The following is a 19,522-nucleotide window of genomic DNA, read 5'->3' on the forward strand; positions in this document are numbered from 1 at the left end:
AGACGGAATTCAGTTAGGAGATTAGTAGAAATAAGGGACTGGATGTGGATTGGCAGTCTGATCTAAGGCAGAAGCTTGAGTGTGGTGGAGGTGGAATGTGGTTGTTCTAGAGGAGGGGATGGATACTGATTTGATGAAATGCAGGATGTTGATGATTAATGTGAGTTGAAGAGGCAGACTTGAAAGGTGTGGTGTCTAGGTGGTAATGGAAGAAGGTGACCAACTCAGACTGTGCAGAGTAAATATAGGCTGAGTAAGAGATCCCAGGGACAGAGAGAGGATGGAGAAACCTGATGAACACCTAAGAAGTAAGGAGATGGTCTGGAGAAAGATGTCATGGAATTTTAAATTAGAGTACAAGAAGTGATTGTCAGTGTTATATGTCACTTACAAGTAATATGAATTCAAGTAATGTAATTGTAGAAAGTGATTACCTGCAGGTTGAGTAAGGAAAGGAAAGGATTCTTTGGGGCAGGGAAATTACTGTACTGAGTCTCAGAGGTTGAGTGGGCATTTTTGAGTTGGGGTGGTGGAGGTTGGGACTGTGATTTGGGGCACTTGCACGAGAAATCTGGATGTGAAGAACATGGTGCAATTGGTGAACACACTCCTATCTAGAGAAGGCAAAGGGCAAGTGTCAAGGGATGAGTGAGGCATGAGGACAAAATAAAAAGCTTGTCAATAAAATATGGTCCATATACCCGAGGAACACTTCCTCTGTTTTTTGACATAGATGTATTGTGTTTGTGTGGTTCTTTTTTTCTCCCCCGTATTTCAAACATTGAGAAACATATAGATGGCTTTAAATGAGAAAAATGGGTAGTTTCTGTTGCGACTTTTAAAAATGTGCTTGGTAACCAAATTTGTTTTTAAATAGATTGTTTATAAGTGTCATTTAACTTAGATAGGGAAATTTGCGTCTATAGATAGTAAAATTTCCATGCTTGGAAATAGCGACCACAGTTCATTCAATTGTTGTCAGTAGCTATTGTGTGCAGTCAGGATGTCCTGGGGAAGGAGTGTGCCTGTGTGTAGTTGGTGTCCACATTCCAGAAACAGACTTGAAGAAAGTGGCCTCTCAGCTGCCTTGGAGATCTTTTTTCCTTTGAGGTAAAGCAATCTTTTGAATATTATCTCCCACTATGAGTGTCTTTACCCTTGGGATTATTGTTACAATTTTACTTTTGTGTTGGGTGAAATTTAAAAGATTACTTTTTTGTTCCTAAACTTCTGTTTCAATATGCCCCATGAGATTAGAAAATTTTTTAAATTGTGTTTTCCTTGGTATAAATTTATGTGTTTAAATAAAACCTTTCCAGCTCACTCTTATTGTTGAGGCCATCTAAGAACATCACTGATACCTCAAATGAAAAATATTCAGTGACCCGAAAAATTGAGGTCAAATTCAAACATACTTAATTTTTTCTTCTAATGATAATTTAATTTTAAAACCCTGGAAAGGCAAGGGGGAGGTAGAAACTATTTTTAAATCTCTGGTCTCTGGCAATCTAGATATTTTGCATATGCTATTTTAATATTTAAAAAAAACCTATAAAAGCGTGTTTTTATTTCTATTTTAAAGGGGGAAAATTTAAAGAAAAAAGCTGTCATACATTAGGATCAGAAAGCTGACAGGAACGTGAAGATCATTTTGTTTTAAACCCGTGATTACATTTAAAAAAACAAAGGTGACATGACTTGTTCTGAATGTCTTCACTGTCGATGCATTTGACAAATATACCAAAACATTAAAAGATGACATACACAGAATGACTTTAGAATCATGGAGGTCTAATCTTGTTTGTGCTACTACAGGTGTTAATGCATAAAGTCTGTCTGCTTCCTCTGCATACTAAATGCATTGGAATGAAATTGGAATCTTTAACTCCTTTTACTTTTTATTTTAACTTTGGAATTTACCTTTTTAATAACTTTAAAAGAACATTTTAAAACTTTAAATTAAAAACTTTAAAAGATAAGGTTTTCCTCATTCATTCTAATAGTGATTTGTATTTCCTGTGTCTCCTCCTGTTTCCAAGCAGGAAGTTCAGTCTGACAAAATATTTGCAATATGGTAAGAGAGATACAGCTTATTTTTGAAGTAGATAAAAGACATCTTCAGCGCTCAGTAATTTGTTAGGTACTTAAGTATTTGTGTTTTCATGATTTATAGTTATTTTGGTCAGTCTTGTAATATAAATTAATAGGACTAGGACCATTTATTTAGGTTTTTCATGATCTGTATTTTGCCCTAGATTTAAAAATTGACAAAAAATTGACAAAAAAAGCTTTTAATTACATATCTAAAATTGTAGAAGCCTCGTGTCTTCTTTCTGTTTTGAAAACTTAATTTTCTAATAGGCAGTACATTCAAATGGTTCATAATGCAAATGGCATAAAAGAGTATTCAGCAGTGAAGTGTCTATTTTATCTCACTTAGCTACCCTTTCCTTTACCTGGATAAGCGACAACTATTATTGATTTTTTTGTGTATCTTTCCAGAGACATGTTATGCATATATAAATGATACAATATGTTCTCTTCTTTACCCTCCTTTTTACACAAATGGTAGCCTTTTTGCTCCTTGCTCATTGTTCTGAGTTATGTTCTGTACATAAAGCATTTCCTAATTCTTTTGTTGTGATTTGTTCTGTTTTTTTCAAAGCTGCATGGTAATCTGTTATATTTATGTGCTGTATAATTTATTTAACCAGTTCACTAATAGATGTTTGGATTGTTTCCAATTTTTTTCTGTTACAAATAATGCTTTGATGAATAGCCTTATTCATTTGTATTTGTATTTCTGATATTGCTAAACACCCTTTGCAGTGGTTCTGCCTTTCTAATAGCAGTGCTGAAAATGCTGATTTACTGCACCTTTGCCAACACAGTTGGTTACCACACTTTGTTATCCAGTCTAATAGTAAAAATTGGCATCTCGGTGTAGATTTGATTTGCATTTCCCTTATTTTGAGTGCAGTTGTCTTTTCATATGCTTTGGAGGCATTTATACATCCTTCTATGTGAGTTGACCCTTTTTTTTGATGGTTGATCTTTTTTTTCTATTTTGATTTGTAGAAACTCTGTGTTAAGTGAAATTAGTCCTTAAACTTTGATGTAAGTTGCAGACTTCCTTTATCTTTTGATGTGCTTATGGTATTTTATTTTATTTTTGCATTTAAATTTATCAGTCTTGGGAACCTGGGTGGCTCAGTTGGTTAAGTGTCTGACTCTGGCCCAGGTCATGATCTCACAGTTCATGAGTTCAGACCTCACATCGGGCTCTGTGCTGTCAGTGCGGAGCCTGCTTCACATCCTCTGTCTCCCTCTCTCTCTGCCTCTCCCCAGCCCTCTTTCTCTCAAAAATAAATAAACATTAAAAAAAAGAATAAATTTGTCAATCTTTTGTATGGTTCTTGGGTTTTAAGTAATAGGAAGGACTTCCCTGCTCTGAGATTATAATAGCATTCTCCAGTGTTTTTTCATTGAATGTTGTCATGGTGTCATTTACTAAATTTAAGTCCTTGATACATTCTAGAGTATCTACATGTCTGGCTTACTTATCACATAATTCATCTTTTCCTGACTGATTTGAGATGCCATTTTTATCATAAGTACACTAAACTGTCATATGTGTTTATATCCATGTTTGGACCGTATTATGTCCCACTGATTTGTTTAGTCATGTGCCAATACACACCATCTTTATTGTAGTTGTAAAGTATGTTTTAGTGTCTGAAAGGAGTAATTCCTCTTTCTATTACTCTTTTTGTTCAGGATTTTATTTTTCCATCAGGACTTTTGAATTGGCTTATGTAGTTCCCAAAAATATCTATTGGTATTTTTGAGGGGATGAGTAAGGTTTATAAATTCATAAAGTCATAATTAAAGTTATGAATTAAGGAGAAGTTATATACTTAGCATTTCTGAAAACATAGTATGCATTTCATTTCTTCAAGTTGTCTTTTATGTTTCTCAGAAGCAACTTAAGGTTTTCATTTCGTAAGTCTTACTGTTTTTGGTTTGTTTTTTCCCCTAAACATTTTTTCCCATGCATAAGGTGAAAATTTGCTTCATTATATCTTTTAATTCAGTGGTTTTCACCTGTGGTCCCTAAATTATGACATCAGGTTAGTGGATTGTGACCAACATTTTTAAAATACAAAAGAGAATAGAAAAGAAAAACCAGAATACAACACTATTGTATCAGATGTAAGGATGTGGGGTTTCTGGGTGACTCAGTCGGTTAAGCATCCTACTCTTGATTTCAGCTCAGGTCATGATCTCACGGTTCATGAGATGGACCCTCACATCAGGCTCTGTGCTGAGAGCACAGAGCCTGCTTGGAATTCTTTCTCTTTCTCTCTGCCCCTCCCCTGCTCACTCTTTGTCTCTCAAAATAAATACATAAACTTAAAAAAAAAAAGACCTAAGAATGTTTCAGAAACTTTATAGGTATTATATAACTTATAACTATTATGTGTGTATGGTATACTTGGTCATGATATAATATGTATTTCTTACGCAAGGTTGTGGTCAAAAAAGTTTGAAAGTCACTAATAGATGATACGTATGAAAGCTATTCATGTGATTTCTTAAAGAGATACTAAATGTGCCTTAGTGCTTAGTGACTTAATAAGGAACCCAAGGGAGACAATTATTTAAACCTTGAGCAAAATTTTGATGGAATTTTGAAGAATGTCTAATAGGAAGAAGAGAGTGGAGACAGAGAAACCAGTTAGCAGGTTGTTAAATAGTCCAGACTAGAAGTAAAATGTGGCCTTTTGAACTAAGTGGCAGTGGGAATGGAAAGGAAGAAAATATTTTACAGGCATCTTGAAAGTAAAGATAATGAGCTAAGAAATGTATGGAAAAGAGTTGGCTTAAAGGGCAGACTAGAAGAGAGGGTAGAGTTCAATTAGGACATGTTGAGATTATAATGCGGGTAAAGCCTGGGAAGCAGAAGGAATATATCAAACAGACCATTGGAAGTGTGGATCTGGAGCTCAGAGGTTAAAACTAGACAGGTAGTTTTTAAGGATCCATTTACCTCAAAGATATGAAAGAGGATGTGATTCTGTGGGCATAATGTATAGAGAAGAGAGCCAAAGTGAGAACTGCAGGCTGAGTGGAATGACTATTAAGTAAAATTGTCAATAGATAGATATAGAACGTGAGGGCACCATGTTCACTATCAAGCAGGGTACTCTAAGCGCTTGACATTTCTTTGAATAATACACCATTTTATAGACGAAGAAATTGCAGTGAGGTGATGTATCCAGAATAACTCCAGAAGTGGTAATGGTTAGATTTGAACTCTGGTCTGAAACTCTGAAGCCCTCTCCTTCTAGTTACTATCTATAACAAACTGCTTCTAACAGTGCAGAAGACTTCTTTTTTTTTTTTTTTTTTTTAATTTTTTTTTTTTTCAACGTTTATTTATTTTTGGGACAGAGAGAGACAGAGCATGAATGGGGGAGGGGCAGAGAGAGAGGGAGACACAGAATCGGAAACAGGCTCCAGGCTCTGAGCCATCAGCCCAGAGCCCGATGCGGGGCTCGAACTCCCGGACCGCGAGATCATGACCTGGCTGAAGTCGGACGCCTAACCGACTGCGCCACCCAGGCGCCCCAGTGCAGAAGACTTCAAGATGGAAGCAAGTGGTTAATATTTGTAGTAGTAATAGCATACATTATTGACGATACACTTCCTGTATGCTAGACACTGTTAAATTTTGCTTGGATTATGCTATTAATCTGCACAGCAAATTTTTCAGGTCAATACTATATTGTTCTGTCAACTCTTACTTTGCAGATAAGGAAGCTGGGACATAGAGAGGTTTGCCCAAGGTTGCACACAAATTAGGTGGTAGAGTTGTTGAGAGTTGCAGAGTAGTCAGGTAGGATGAAAACTTGGAAGAAAAAAGGCCTCCAAGTTTGACCAATAGGTTTTTGTTGCCAGTGTTCAAAGTGGTTTTGAGTGAAAATAATAACTAACATTTATTGAGCATTTTCTGTGTAGCAGGCTCTGTTCTGAGTTCATTCAGTTTTTGTAACAGTTCTCAAAATACATACTATCATCCATATTTTATAAATAAGGAAACTGAGGCACAGAGCAGTTGTGTTACTTAACTTAGTAGGAGACATAGTTAGATTTAACCTAGGCAGACTGGCTTCGGGACCCATCCTCTTAACCAGGCTCAGCAAACTACTTCTGGTGGGCCAAATCTGGCCTGCCTATTTTTGTAAATAAAGTCTTACCAGAGCACAGCCATTCTTACTCATTTATATATCACCATATCTCATTCATTTATGTATGGCTCCTTTAGACCAAGTTGAATAGTTACAATCTACCGTATGGTCTGAAAAGTCTAAACTATTTGCTCTCAAGCCCTTTACAGACAAAGTTTTTCAGCCTCTGATAACGATTAAACTGGATGAAAAGCCAAATCCTGGTGAATTTAGTTATGACCTATTTATAGAGGTTTGGCAGTAAAAAATAATAATAATAAATAAATAAATATTAAGTTGGATGTTAGGTTTAAGAGGAAATATGGTAAAATTAAAGTTTTTTCACATAGGAAAGATTTGAGTATGTTAGTAGCATAAGAAAAAATGTCAGTTAAATTTTTTTTTATCTTTATTTATTTTTGATAGACAAGAGTGTGAGCAGGGGAGGAGCAAAGAGGGAGACACAGAATTCAAAGCAGGCTCCAGGCCCTGAGCTGTCAGCACAGAGCCCAATGTGGGGCTCAAACTCATGACCTGAGCCAAAGTCAGACGCTCAACCGACTGAGCCACCCAGGCGCCCCAGAAAAAATGTCAGTTGAGTGAGAGATAATAAAACTATGGAGGAAGGTGGCCCAGAGTTTTGGAGAATGCAGGAGAGAGTGGGAAGATTTATTACTGGAAAGGAGCCAAAGACTTTTCTTTGAAACACTGAGCAGAAGAAAAAGAAAAAAAAAAAAAAAAAGAGAAAGGATATTAGAAATATAGGGCTGTTTTGAATTGGAGGCAAGGGCAATAATAGGAATTTTCATTGGATGGTTGTAATTTCATTCAAGTAAGGAGGAAGGCAAAGAAAGAAGATGTTCAAGTAAGTGTCTTTTCACTATTCACAATTACTTCTTAAATCTCCCAGTCATGTTTAGTGCTATGAAAACCATTTAGGAAAGAAACAATAATTGTAGAATTTGGTGTGGTGTTATAAGGTATTTTTTTTTTCTTTAAAGTCTAACAGGTTAAGGTTAGGAAATATAAGTAGGCTTTACATTTTTGCTGGTTATAAGTTATTTTAAATATACATTATAAGTTACTATTTAAAGTTTACTTTCCAAGGGGAAAAAAAAAAAGAGGTTAGAGTGGGAGAGAGCCAAAGCATAAGAGACTCTTAAAAACTGAGAACAAACTGAGGGTTAATGGGGGGTGGGAGGGAGGGGAGGGTGGGTGATGGGTATTGAGGAAGGCACCTTTTGGGATGAGCACTGGGTATTGTATGGAAACCAATTTGACAATAAATTTCATATGTTGAAAAATAAATAAAAAATAAAAAATGAAACCTTCAAAAAAAAAACACCTCAATATAAAATCCAAATAAAAAAAATAATAAAGTTTACTTTCCAATGAGATGTTTAAAGCAGGGTATAACTGATAATGCAATAAAGTACATGTATTTAAAGGACACAATTTGATCAATTTTGACATGCATACCCTGTGAAACTGTCACAGTTCAGATGATGTGTACCCCTTTGTAAACCCTCCTTTCTACACCTGCCTGCCTTTCATTAAAACTTTCTTTCCTTCTTTCTTTCTTTCTTTCTTTCTTTCTTTCTTTCTTTCTTTCTTTTCTTTTTCTTTCTTTTTCTTTCTTTTTCTTTCTTTCTTTTCTTTTCTTTCTGTCTGTCTTGAGAAAGGCATGGGGGGAAGGGCAGAGAGAATCCCAAGCAGATTCCACACTCTCAGCACAGTGCCTGACGCTGAACTCCATCCCATGAACTATGAGATCATGATCTGAGCCAAAATCAAGAGTCAGATGCTTAACCTACTGAGCCACCTAGGCGCCACCCCTTCTTCATCAATTTTGATATGTTGTGTTTTCATCTTCCTTGTGTTCAAAACATTTTCTAATTTCCTTTTTTCTTCTTCAAGCTATGGGTTATTTAGAAGTGTGTTATTTAGTTTCCTGGTATCTGGGATTTTCCAGAGATCTTTCCATTATTTCTAATTTAATTCCATCTAGTCACAGAACATTTTTTGCCTGATTTGAATCCTTTTAAACACATTTTAACTTGTTTTATGGCCCATTATGTAGTCTATCTTGGCAAATATTTAGTGTGTATTTGAAGAGACATGTGTTCTGCTGTTACTGGATGGAACGTTCTATAGATGTCTGTCTAGGAGAGGTGGCTGATAGTATCGTTGAAGTCTTCCATATCCTTACTGATTTTCCATCTACCTGTTCTGTCAATTATTGAGAGAGGGCTATTGAAATCTCTGGCTGTAACTGTAAATAAATTTGTCTATTTGCAATTCTACTAGGTTTTGCTTCATGCATTTTGAGTTGTTTATCAGGGGCATAACTGTATAGAATTATGTCCTTGATAAATTGACTCCATTATTATAAAGTGACCTTTATCCATAGTAGTTTCCTTTGCTGGGAAATGTAATTTGTGTGATGTTAGGCAGTAAGCTGGGGCTCTTGTTGAGCTTTCCATGTTTCTTGTTTCCCATGTTTCTTGTCTGTCAAGATACTTGTCCTTTGTTGCCTGATAGTCAATGTCTTGAAAATTTTTGTTTCATGTATTTGGTATGAGTTTCTTCTAGTTGTTTCAGACAGAAGTATAAACCTGATTTTCCATCTTGGCCAGAGCAGAAGTCCAAAAATAGTTTTTAAATTATTTATTGTGGTTCTTAAGTTTTTCTTTTTGTTTGTATTGGGGATACTTTAGAAGAGTCTAATAAAAGATATAGACCTGAGCCCCTCATGTCTACAGAAGCTTATCCATGTAAAAGCTTGGTTGTAATTTCATGAGGTTTAGAGGCTTGAGGTTTCATTCATCCTTGCTTAGGAATTCTTGCTTTCCAGAAAGCATTTTCAACCCCAGTTGCACATTAGAATCACCTGGGAGAGCTTTTGAATAAATACGTATGCTCCATCAGACCTTTGAAATCTGAATTTTTGGTGGTAGGACCAGATTTTTGGTTTTTAAACTTCCTAGATTTTTGAACAAATACCAATGCTTCATCAGACCTTTGAAATCTGAATTTTTGGCGGTAGGACCCAGATTTTTGGTTTTAAGCAATGATTGTATTGTGCAGCCAAGCTTTAAAACATCTTGTTTTAAGCAAAGGATGGCTTCCTCTTCACTTGGTGTCTTTACCTTTCCTTTACTGGCTAGGATCCTAGGGAGGACGGGACACAGGGAGCCAGTTGCTCATTAAACTCAACTTAAGTAGAAGGGGTTACTTTAAAAAAAATTGCCAATTCCACCTTCAGATTTTGTCTTGGTAAATTATATCTGGGCTTTTAACAAAGGTGCCTAGAGAAGTTATAATAAGAAACCTTTTTCAGTTATGTTTCACAATTTGCTTTTCACAAAATGCAAAATGGTTGGACTGTCTCTTTGGCAAACAAGAGACAGCTATATATATCAAATTAGCCTGAACCTCAGAGCCCAAGAGCCTGAAAGAAATAAAGCTATAAATAACTAGGAATTTAAATTTTCTAAAGCATTGGGTGTTTATGTGATATGCTTTGTATGTAGGATTTATGCTGTGTCAAATGTATATATGGTGTCAATTAGTGGTAATTCTTAGTGAAAAATATAGTTCATTTGACTAAAGTGGGCCCACAGTGCATTTATCTATTTTTTTAAATGCCGTAAAGCAATAAACATAGAGAAAATAGGATGGTCTTAATGAGAGGTCTGATGTAATATGGACTCTGTGACTTCAAGATGGATTGATTTCACATTGCATCACTTTTTAGATGTGTCAAATTATGTAATGCATGGGGGCGCCTGGGTGGCGCAGTCGGTTAAGCGTCCGACTTCAGCCAGGTCACGATCTCGCGGTCCGTGAGTTCGAGCCCCGCGTCGGGCTCTGGGCTGATGGCTCGGAGCCTGGAGCCTGTTTCCAATTCTGTGTCTCCCTCTCTCTCTGCCCCTCCCCCGTTCATGCTCTGTCTCTCTCTGTCCCAAAAATGAATAAACGTTGAAAAAAAAAAATTAAAAAAAAAAATTATGTAATGCATGGAGTAGGAAGTTTGGAATGCCAGCTACTTTTATGCAAGCTGATTCTTTTGTATGATTTTTTTTAACGAAGAACTTGAACATCATATTCATTTTGTGTATTAGGCTTCTCAGTTCCCAAATCTTCTAGTGCTTCTAGAAGTAATGGTGAATTTTTAAGAGATTAAATGACTTTGTGTGAATCTAGTTTAAAATGTTTTCTCCCTCAGGGCACATGGATGGCTCAGTCAGTTAAGCATCCAACTCTTCATTTTGGCTCAGGTCATGATCTCACAGTTAGTGAGTTTGAGCCCTGTGTCAGGCTCCAGGCTGGCAGCGCGGAGCCTGCTTGGGATTCTGTCTCTCCTCCTCTCTTTCTGCCCCTTCCTGATCATGTACATGCTCACGTGTGCTCTCTTTCTCTCTCAAAAATAAACATTAAAAAAATAATTAAAAAATAAAATGTTTTCTCTCTCATTTATTGTAACCAACCTTTCCCCATAGCTGTGAACTTCACAGAAGTTAATGAAGAAAATAAAAACGATCTCTTCAAAGAAGTATTTTCTTCCATTGAAACCTTGGCCTTTACCTTTGGGAATATGTAAGTAGAGACTGTCATTTAAAGAATTTGGGCCTGGGTATCTCAGAATATGTCACATAATTCAGTAGAGACTTGGAAAGTAAATATTAACCAATATAAAATATTATCACAATACTGGAAAAGCTATATTCATTATTGTTTTATTACTGTATTTGCCAGTGTCTTTAGAGCTGTTCAGAAGCAACATCCATTTGCAAGTGACTATGTGAATAAGTTCCTAGGAGTTTATTTCTAAGGTTCTTACTTAAAAAAAAATTTATTCTAGATTACATGTTGAATGTAAAGCCTGTGACAGAGCAATGTAATGACTTGTCTTTTTATTTCTGTTTCTTATTCTTACTTCCCTGGATAGCCTGACAAACTTCCTTATGGGAGATGTAGGCAATGATTCATTATTGCGGCTGCCTGTTTCTCGGGAAAGCAAGGTAAGCCAGGTTTGTGTGAAAGCAGAGAGTTTAATATTTTTAACATAATATTTCAGTAATTTCCTGATTTTAATCTCAGCAGTAGTCTTTGATAGTTTTTGAGTTGAGCAAGAAAAACAGATCAGTTCATTTTAAATATAATTATGGTAGGGTCACCTGGGTGGCTGAGTTGGTTGAGTGTCCGACTTCAGCTCAGGTCATGATCTCGCAGTCTGTGAGTTCGAGCCCCGCATCCGGCTCTGTGCTGACAGCTCAGAGCCTGGAGCCTGCTTCCGATTCTGTGTCTCCCCCTCTCTCTGCCCCTCCCTTCCTCATGCTCTGTCTCTCTGTCAAAAATAAACATTAAAAAAATTAAAAAAAAAAATTTTTTTTTTTTAACGTTTATTTTTGAGACAGAGAGAGACAGAGCATGAATGGGGGAGGGTCAGAGAGAGGGAGACACAGAATCTGAAACAGGCTCCAGGCTCTGAGCTGTCAGCACAGAGCCCGACGCGGGGCTGGAACTCACGGACCACGAGATCATGACCTGAGCCGAAGTCGGACGCTCAACCGACTGAGCCACCTAGGCGCCCCTAAAAAACTTTTGTCAAATATAATTATGGTCAGTTTCTGGAGCAAAAATTTAATTATACTTTCTAAGTGGAGCTATCATTTTAAAAGACTATCTCTGATAGTTTTATGGTGTTTTATGTAATGAATCTATATGTCATACGGTCCAAAATTTTAGTAAGTAATTCTTAACCATTTTTTCTTCCTGACATTGTCACAGATCTTAAAGATTGGTGGAAACAGAAAAATAATGCAAGAAGTAGAGAGGGTGTTAATCTTTTTACACAGCCTATAGTTTGTTACCATGAAACACTTATTAGTAGACCTGAAGGTCTTAATTCTGCCTAAGAGTATTATGTCAGAGGAATCCAGTTCTGGTTCCCAATTTGAAGAAAATTGCTGTGGAATAATAGAACATGAAGAATATTTGTAGAATATTGCTTTAAAGATTTATAATAGTAATATTTTTGTTTGACTAAAAATTGTTCTCTAAATGCAAGAAGCTATTTTTCAAAACTGTGATAAGGGGGCACTGGGTGGCTCAGTTAAGCGTCAACTCTTGATTTGAGTTCAGGTCCTGATCTCATGGTTATGGGATTTGAGCCCTGTGTCAGGCTCTGGGTTGACAACTGGGAGACTGCTTGAGATTCTGTCTTCTCCCTCCCTCTCTCTGCCCCTCCCTCACTTGCTCTCAAAATAAATAAATAAATAAATAAATAAATAAATAAATAAATAAATAAATAAATAATCATTTTTAAAAAACTGCAATAAGGATATATGTTGATCATTTCTTGTTAAGAATGTTCAAATCCAAAAAGATTTCAGCAAATACTTGGAACTGTGCCAAGTATTTGTATTATATCAAAGTAGTATAAAAACTGCAGATCTTAAAACGATACAAAATATGAACGACTAATTGAAGTATTTGTTATATGTACAATAACACTGAGAAAACAATAATGCTTATTTCTGAAGTCATCCATTGATTAGTCAGGGAGGGTAATGTATAAACCATATCACACTAGTGATCTTTAATTATTTTGCTATCATTTATAATTTTCCTTTAATTTTATCTTTTAAACATAACTACTAATTCAGAAGATATAATAACATTATATCAGTGTGACAGCTCTGGACAATTAAAATTTTTGGTGTGACTCGTATTTCTTGTTTTTGTGCCTCTATTGTGCACACTTATTATAATAATTCTTAATAGGAAAATACTTTTTCCTTTTTTCTTTTGCACCTTGTTTTCCTTTTTGCAGTTTTTAATTAAACCGAGATTGAGCTTTAAAGGTCCATGATGATAGAATTCTAATCGTAAAGTTACTTTGGTGAAGAGTTTTGAAAAATATCTTTAAATACTAGTTGCCATTTACTTAATGCTGTTTATTATGTACTATGCACTGTGCTCAGCCTCCACCATCTTAATCCTTAAAGTGGCCTTAGGGAAGTAGTGTTCTTATCCCCATTTTACAGAGGGCAAACCAAAGTTACGTGAGCTTAAATATTGAGCCCGGTGTCCTACAGCTACTAAGTGAGTGCTGGACTTCAAACCCAGTCTCTTTAATCCCTTTTGCATTGAATCCCTGCATGGTCTGTATTGCCCAACCAAAGAGATCAAATTTGTTTAAGATCTCACAATTTTGGTAGATATGTTTTCCTACACTGTCCAGTAAGGTAGCCACTTGCCATATGTAACTCTTTAAATTTAAATTAAGTAAAATTAAAAATATACTTCTGATTTACATTAGCCACTTTCATTTGCTCAAATGACCACATGTAACTAGTATCTACCTTATTGTACAGTGCAGATACAGAACATTTCCATCATCATAGAACATTCTGCACTAAGCTGTTCACTAGACCTTCAGAGAAATGCTTATTATTATATGATAAAATGGTAAAAGATGGCTGGAAGAAGCAGGTCTTTGTGTTCTGTTTAAGTGACAATATAAATATTTAGATTGCTTCTATAACTTCCTGACTAATATTTTTAAAATTTGCAGAATTGTATGTTTTGAATGGATTTATTAATGTTAATTAATGCTGTTAGCAAACAATGAGGTTATTTATTCTTAGATCTTGAGAACTGCAGTTATAAATAGGTATACAATTCTTATAAGATGTCATAGCATTTAAACAGATTTCTTAAGCCCTTTGAGTTCTAAATACTTGACATTCTTTAACAGGAATTATGTCACATAACAAATCAGAATGAAAAGTTTCTGAAGCAAAAATCTGTTAGCTTCTGCTCTAATCTTAAGTTTGTTTTCTTCCATGTTGTAAGTCTTTTGAAAATGTTTCTGTGGAATCGGTGGACTCATCTAATGAAAAAGGTAATGCTTGAGGTACTTAAAATCTTGGTCAAATTTTTTTTGCGATTACTTTTCATAAGTGTTTTTGGATTACTTAATGTCTTGCTTGGTAACCTAAAGTGTTCATTTTTAACACAAACTGATGTGTCAAACTTTACATAAATACTTAAGGGAAAAAAACCTGCTACAGTAGATAGATAATGGAGAGACTGGTCAAGAATTCTAAAGGGCTTGGGGCCCCTGGGTGGCTTAGTTGGTTAAGCGTCCGACTTTGGTTCAGGTCACAATCTCAGATTTGAGCCCCTCATCTGGCTCTGCACTGACAGTGTGGAGTTGCTTAGGAGTCTCTCTCTGTCCCTGTCTCTCTGCCCCCACCCCCCGCTCTCTCTCACTCTCTCAAAATAAATAAATAAACTTAAAAAAATTCTATAGGGCTTGTAACTTGATGAATAATAGGAATATATATTAAGAATAAAACAGGGGCGCCTGGGTGGCGCAGTCGGTTAAGCGTCCGACTTCAGCCAGGTCACGATCTTGCGGTCCGTGAGTTCGAGCCCCGCGTCGGGCTCTGGGCTGATGGCTCAGAGCCTGGAGCCCGTTTCCGATTCTGTGTCTCCCTCTCTCTCATTGCCCCTCCCCCGTTCATGCTCTGTCTCTCTCTGTCCCAAAAATAAATAAACGTTGAAAAAAAAAAAGTTAAAAAAAAAAAAAAAAGAATAAAACATACATTATAATTTAAAACCATTTTAAATTTGAACTGTGACCTTTATGTCTAAATTTGCCACTTGAAATTTTTTAAAACAGTTTTCATTGAAGAACATCTTAGGATTTGAATGCTTCTTTGTTTAGAGTTATGTGCTGATATTTAATATATACTTGGTATTTTTATTTTCAGGAAATTTTTCTCCCATAGAGCTAGACAGCGTGCTATTAAAGAACACTGATTCTGTAGAATTGGCTTTGTCTTATGCTAAAACGTGGTCAAAATATACCAAGAACATAGTTTCATGGGTTGAGAAGAAGCTTAACTTGGGTGAGTTGCTCTTTAGGGCATCTGATTAACTTTGGAGTGTAAGAACTAAATTGTTCACAATTCATTTTCTACAGACGATGACTAATACGATTCCAAATTAGTAGCTGTTTCATTGTAGTGAATAAAATCATTGTCCATTTTCTCTTCTTGAAATAGGAAAGACTTTTCTTACAATAAATGTACTTACTGAACTTTACTGTGGGCCAACCACTCGATCTGGGAACACAAAGACAAATAGTATACTGTCTTTGGCTTTAAGGAAGTCATACTTCAGTGGGTGAAAAGAATTGCAATCAGATAATATGGTTAAAAGAAATAAAAGCAACTATAGGTGTATGAGCACAGGCGATGGAAACATCTTAATAGTTAGGTTTTTTCCCCAGTGTTTTCAGTTGACAAAATACTTTCACATCCTGTACTTCATTTAATCCTTACCAAAACCCTGGAAAGAAGGCAAGAAAAGAATTCTTCCCATTTTACAGCTCAGGCAAACAAGACAGGTGATTTGCCTAAGGTCAGATAGCCTATTTATCTAGGATTATATAAGTAACTGGAAGAATATGGGATTTACCCAAAGCCTGTGCTCTTTCTACCACATTATTTGCCCTTTATAGGGAATGCCCATCAGAATCACCTGAATAGCCTTATAAAAGGGCAATACACAGGCCTAGGTCACATCTCCTAAGAATTGAGGCCAAGCAACTATATTTTGAAAGTTTCCTAGTGGGTTTCATGAGCATTTCTGGTTAAGAGTCACAGTATCATATGATGCAGACTACTATGTGTGCTCACTCTTTAAATTGGGAATTACAAATAATTTTAGAGTATAGAAGGGAAAAATAAGTTAATTTACCTTCTGATACTTTCTTTGACCTTTTCAGAATTGGAGTCCACTAGAAATATTGTCAAGTTGGCAGAGGCAACTAGAAGTAACATTGGAATGCAGGTAAGTGTTCAGTGAACTCCTAGTGTTTTGTACCAAGAGGTTACCCAGATGAGCTACTGATAGTGCCTCTCAAAATCGGAAAATTGTGTAGTTAATATAGGAAAGAAATGAAATGCTCAACTTAAAATCCTTTTATTTAAAAAAAAAAATTTTTTAACATTTATTTAATTTTGAGAGACAGAGATAGAGCACAGGCTGGGGGGGGCTGGGGGGCGGCAGGTGTGGGCAGAGAAAGAGTGAGTCACAGAATCGAAGTGGGATCCAGGCTCTGAGCTGTCAGCACAGAGCCTGATGCGGGGCTTGAACTCATGAACCATGAGATCATGACCTGAGCCGAAGTTGGACACTAAACTGACTGAGCCACCCAGGCACCCCTAGACTTAAAATCCTTTTAAACTTACATGGATACCCATTATGGAAAAAAATGAGGAAATTCACAATTTTATGCAAATATTGATTGTCTTGTTAGCCACTAGTTTTGCTACCTAGTTTTATAATTAATATTCTTCAGTATTTTTTTCATATAGTCGTATTTATGACTAGTTTTTCTGCAAAAAAAGTCTAAACTTAAAATTTCTCCTTCTGAAGAAGAGTAATGGGAGATCTAGAACTTTAGTGCTATTTCTATTGGAACATTTACTTTTCAATTTTGAATTCTAGGAGTTTATGCCATTGCAGTCTCTATTTACCAGTGCTCTTCTTAGTGATATCAAAAACAGTCACCTTTTGCAACAAACAATCGCAGCACTCCAAGCCAACAAATTTGTGCAGGTAAAAATGTATATGTGTAATACACATTTCTTTAACAACAGCATACCTTTAGATAACAGCTTTTTTTCCTTTTTTTAAAATGCTCTTGACAGCCTCTACTTGGGAGGAAAAATGAAATGGAAAAACAAAGGAAAGAAATAAAAGAACTTTGGAAACAGGAACAAAATAAAATGGTTAGTATTATAATGGAGTTTCATCTAGAATGGATAAAGAAGATGTGGTATATATATACAATGGAGTATTACTCGGCAATTGAAAAGAATGAAATCTTGCCATTTGCAGCTACGTGGATGGAACTGGAGGGTATTATGCTAAGTGAAATTAGAGAAAGACAAAAATCATATGACTTCACTCATATGAAGACTTTAAGAGACAAAACAGATGAACATAAGGGAAGGGAAACAAAAATAATAGAAAAACAGGGAGGGGGACAAAACAGAAGAGACTCATAAATATGGAGAACAAACTGAGGGTTACTGGAGGGGTTGTGGGAGGGGGGATGGGCTAAATGGGTAAGGGGCACTAAGGAATCCACTCCTGAAATCATTGTTGCACTATATGCTAACTAATTTGGATGTAAATTTAAAAAACAAAAACAAAAAAATAAGTTATGATGGAGTTTCATCTACCTATTTGTGAATATCTAAAATCATCTGCAGTATATAAGCATCTACCGTAGAAGATGCATCTTACTCTGTAGTTTTTCTAAAATGCTGTCTTAATTAGCTTGTTGAATATGCTAAAGAAGCTTATACATTAGGGTTTCTTATTCTGCATTTAATAGTCTTTTTTTTTTCTGTGTAGCTTGAAACAGAGACTGCTCTTAAAAAGGCAAAACTGTTATGCATGCAACGTCAGGATGAGTACGAAAAAGCAAAATCTTCCATGTTTCGTGCAGAAGAGGAGCATCTGTGCTCAAGTGGTGGAGTAGTCAAAAATCTCAACAAGCAGCTAGAAAAAAAGCGAAGGTTGGAAGAGGAGGCTCTTCAAAAAGTAATCATCTTTTTTGTTTGCAAGTTGAATTAGCAATAATCTGCTAAGGCTCAGGATTGCCTGGAAGGCTTGTTAAAACAGGCTACTGCCCCCTCCTCCCCCCATCCAGAGTTTCTGATTGAGTAGCTCTAGGATTGGCCCCAGGCAACTTCCACTTCCAACAGGTCCCCAGGTGATGCTGCTGCTGCTGGTGGTGGGATCCACACGCTGAGAATCAGTATGCTAAGAGGTTTTTGCCTACCTTCTAAATCTTTGGGTTTGTTTATGAAAAAGTATCTTTTTTTTTTTTTTTTTAATTTTTTTTTTCAACGTTTTATTTTATTTTTGGGACACAGAGAGACAGAGCATGAACGGGGGAGGGGCAATGAGAGAGAGGGAGACACAGAATCGGAAACAGGCTCCAGGCTCTGAGCCATCAGCCCAGAGCCTGACGCGGGGCTCGAACTCACGGACCGCGAGATCGTGACCTGGCTGAAGTCGGACGCTTAACCGACTGCGCCACCCAGGCGCCCCTATTTATGAAAAAGTATCTTAGAGAAAGCAGTAGTTTAATATTTTGACTTGATTATTCAGGAAGTTCAACTTTTAGGCAACTGTGTGTATATGTATACTGATTCCAGTACCTGATAGCAAAGCTAGGCTGGAACTTCATATTGTTTATAAGAAGATTATAAAGAAAATGGTGACTGTAAATAGAAAAGGCTGTTAAATAGAAGTACACATGTATTTCGTACATAGTATACTAATTGTAAGTCCTACTTGACTGTCCGTTAAAGTCAGGTGCCCATGAATCACTGACCAGAACAGATTGTTATCTTTAGAAATATTCTCTTTGAAACAGATTGTTTCATAATTTTTGTATAAAAAGATTTTTCAATTATTTAAATTGAGTTTTATTATATATGTATTTGTTTTAAAATGTAAATTCTAGTGGTCAGTGTTTTTTTTTTTTTCTGTGATATTCCTGAAGGTAGAAGAAGCAAATGAACTCTACAAAGTTTGTGTGACAAATGTTGAAGAGAGACGAAATGATCTAGAAAATACCAAAAGAGAAATTTTAACACAACTCCAGAAACTTGTTTTTCAGTGTGATCTTACCCTTAAAGCTGTAAGTTTTTTTTCTTTCAGTATTTTGAAGGCCAGGGGCAAAAAAGAGTAAATATCTGCAGAAGGGAGTGCGATGCTTGATGGGTCATGATTCTTAAGGGATTTAATTTCTGAGATTAATGAAACATTTAGAGTTTGAAAATTGACTTTCAGTTTTTCATAGCAGTATATGATTTGAGTTACATTTTTTATCTGGACAGCCACCACATGGATTGATGATTTGTCCAATTAAAATTAAAGTGTGAGAGTTTGAACATGCCTCTAAGCCACTGTCTTTCTTAACTTGGTTGACAAAATGGATTTGACCATTGAAACTTCTATCAGTACTATAAGATCTATTCTTCAAAATTTGCATAAACTAAATATTAAAATTGAACCCAGTGATTTATTTGGGAAAAAAGTATCCTTCCCTCAAATATTTTCATTTGCCTCTTTAAAATGACTTTTATTAAAAGTTTATATACAAAATACCTTTTTTGGGTATACATTTCACAAGCTGTAACCCATGTATAAATTTGTGTAACCACCACCATCACAATCAGGATTCAGAA

At 36.0% G+C, this 19,522-nt stretch overlaps 1 protein-coding gene across 1 annotated transcript in view; it reads left to right on the top strand.

Moving 5' to 3' along the window:
- The window catches only part of ARHGAP29 (Rho GTPase activating protein 29), a 60,989-nt gene that overhangs the window by 15,749 nt on the left and 25,718 nt on the right, over window positions 1-19,522 (top strand). Inside the window, exons 3-11 of the mRNA XM_047082314.1 lie at window positions 10,733-10,829; window positions 11,182-11,254; window positions 14,094-14,142; window positions 15,017-15,154; window positions 16,036-16,100; window positions 16,761-16,871; window positions 16,964-17,044; window positions 17,676-17,864; window positions 18,835-18,972. Of these exons, the coding sequence (XP_046938270.1) occupies window positions 10,733-10,829; window positions 11,182-11,254; window positions 14,094-14,142; window positions 15,017-15,154; window positions 16,036-16,100; window positions 16,761-16,871; window positions 16,964-17,044; window positions 17,676-17,864; window positions 18,835-18,972 (941 nt within the window). The remainder of the gene's footprint in view (window positions 1-10,732; window positions 10,830-11,181; window positions 11,255-14,093; window positions 14,143-15,016; window positions 15,155-16,035; window positions 16,101-16,760; window positions 16,872-16,963; window positions 17,045-17,675; window positions 17,865-18,834; window positions 18,973-19,522) is intronic.

Source organism: Lynx rufus, unplaced genomic scaffold (genome assembly GCF_022079265.1).
Source record: "Lynx rufus isolate CCGP_SWC_20201006 ecotype Redwood Valley unplaced genomic scaffold, mLynRuf1.p SCAF_2, whole genome shotgun sequence".
In the NCBI taxonomy this organism is placed as follows: domain Eukaryota; kingdom Metazoa; phylum Chordata; class Mammalia; order Carnivora; family Felidae; genus Lynx; species Lynx rufus.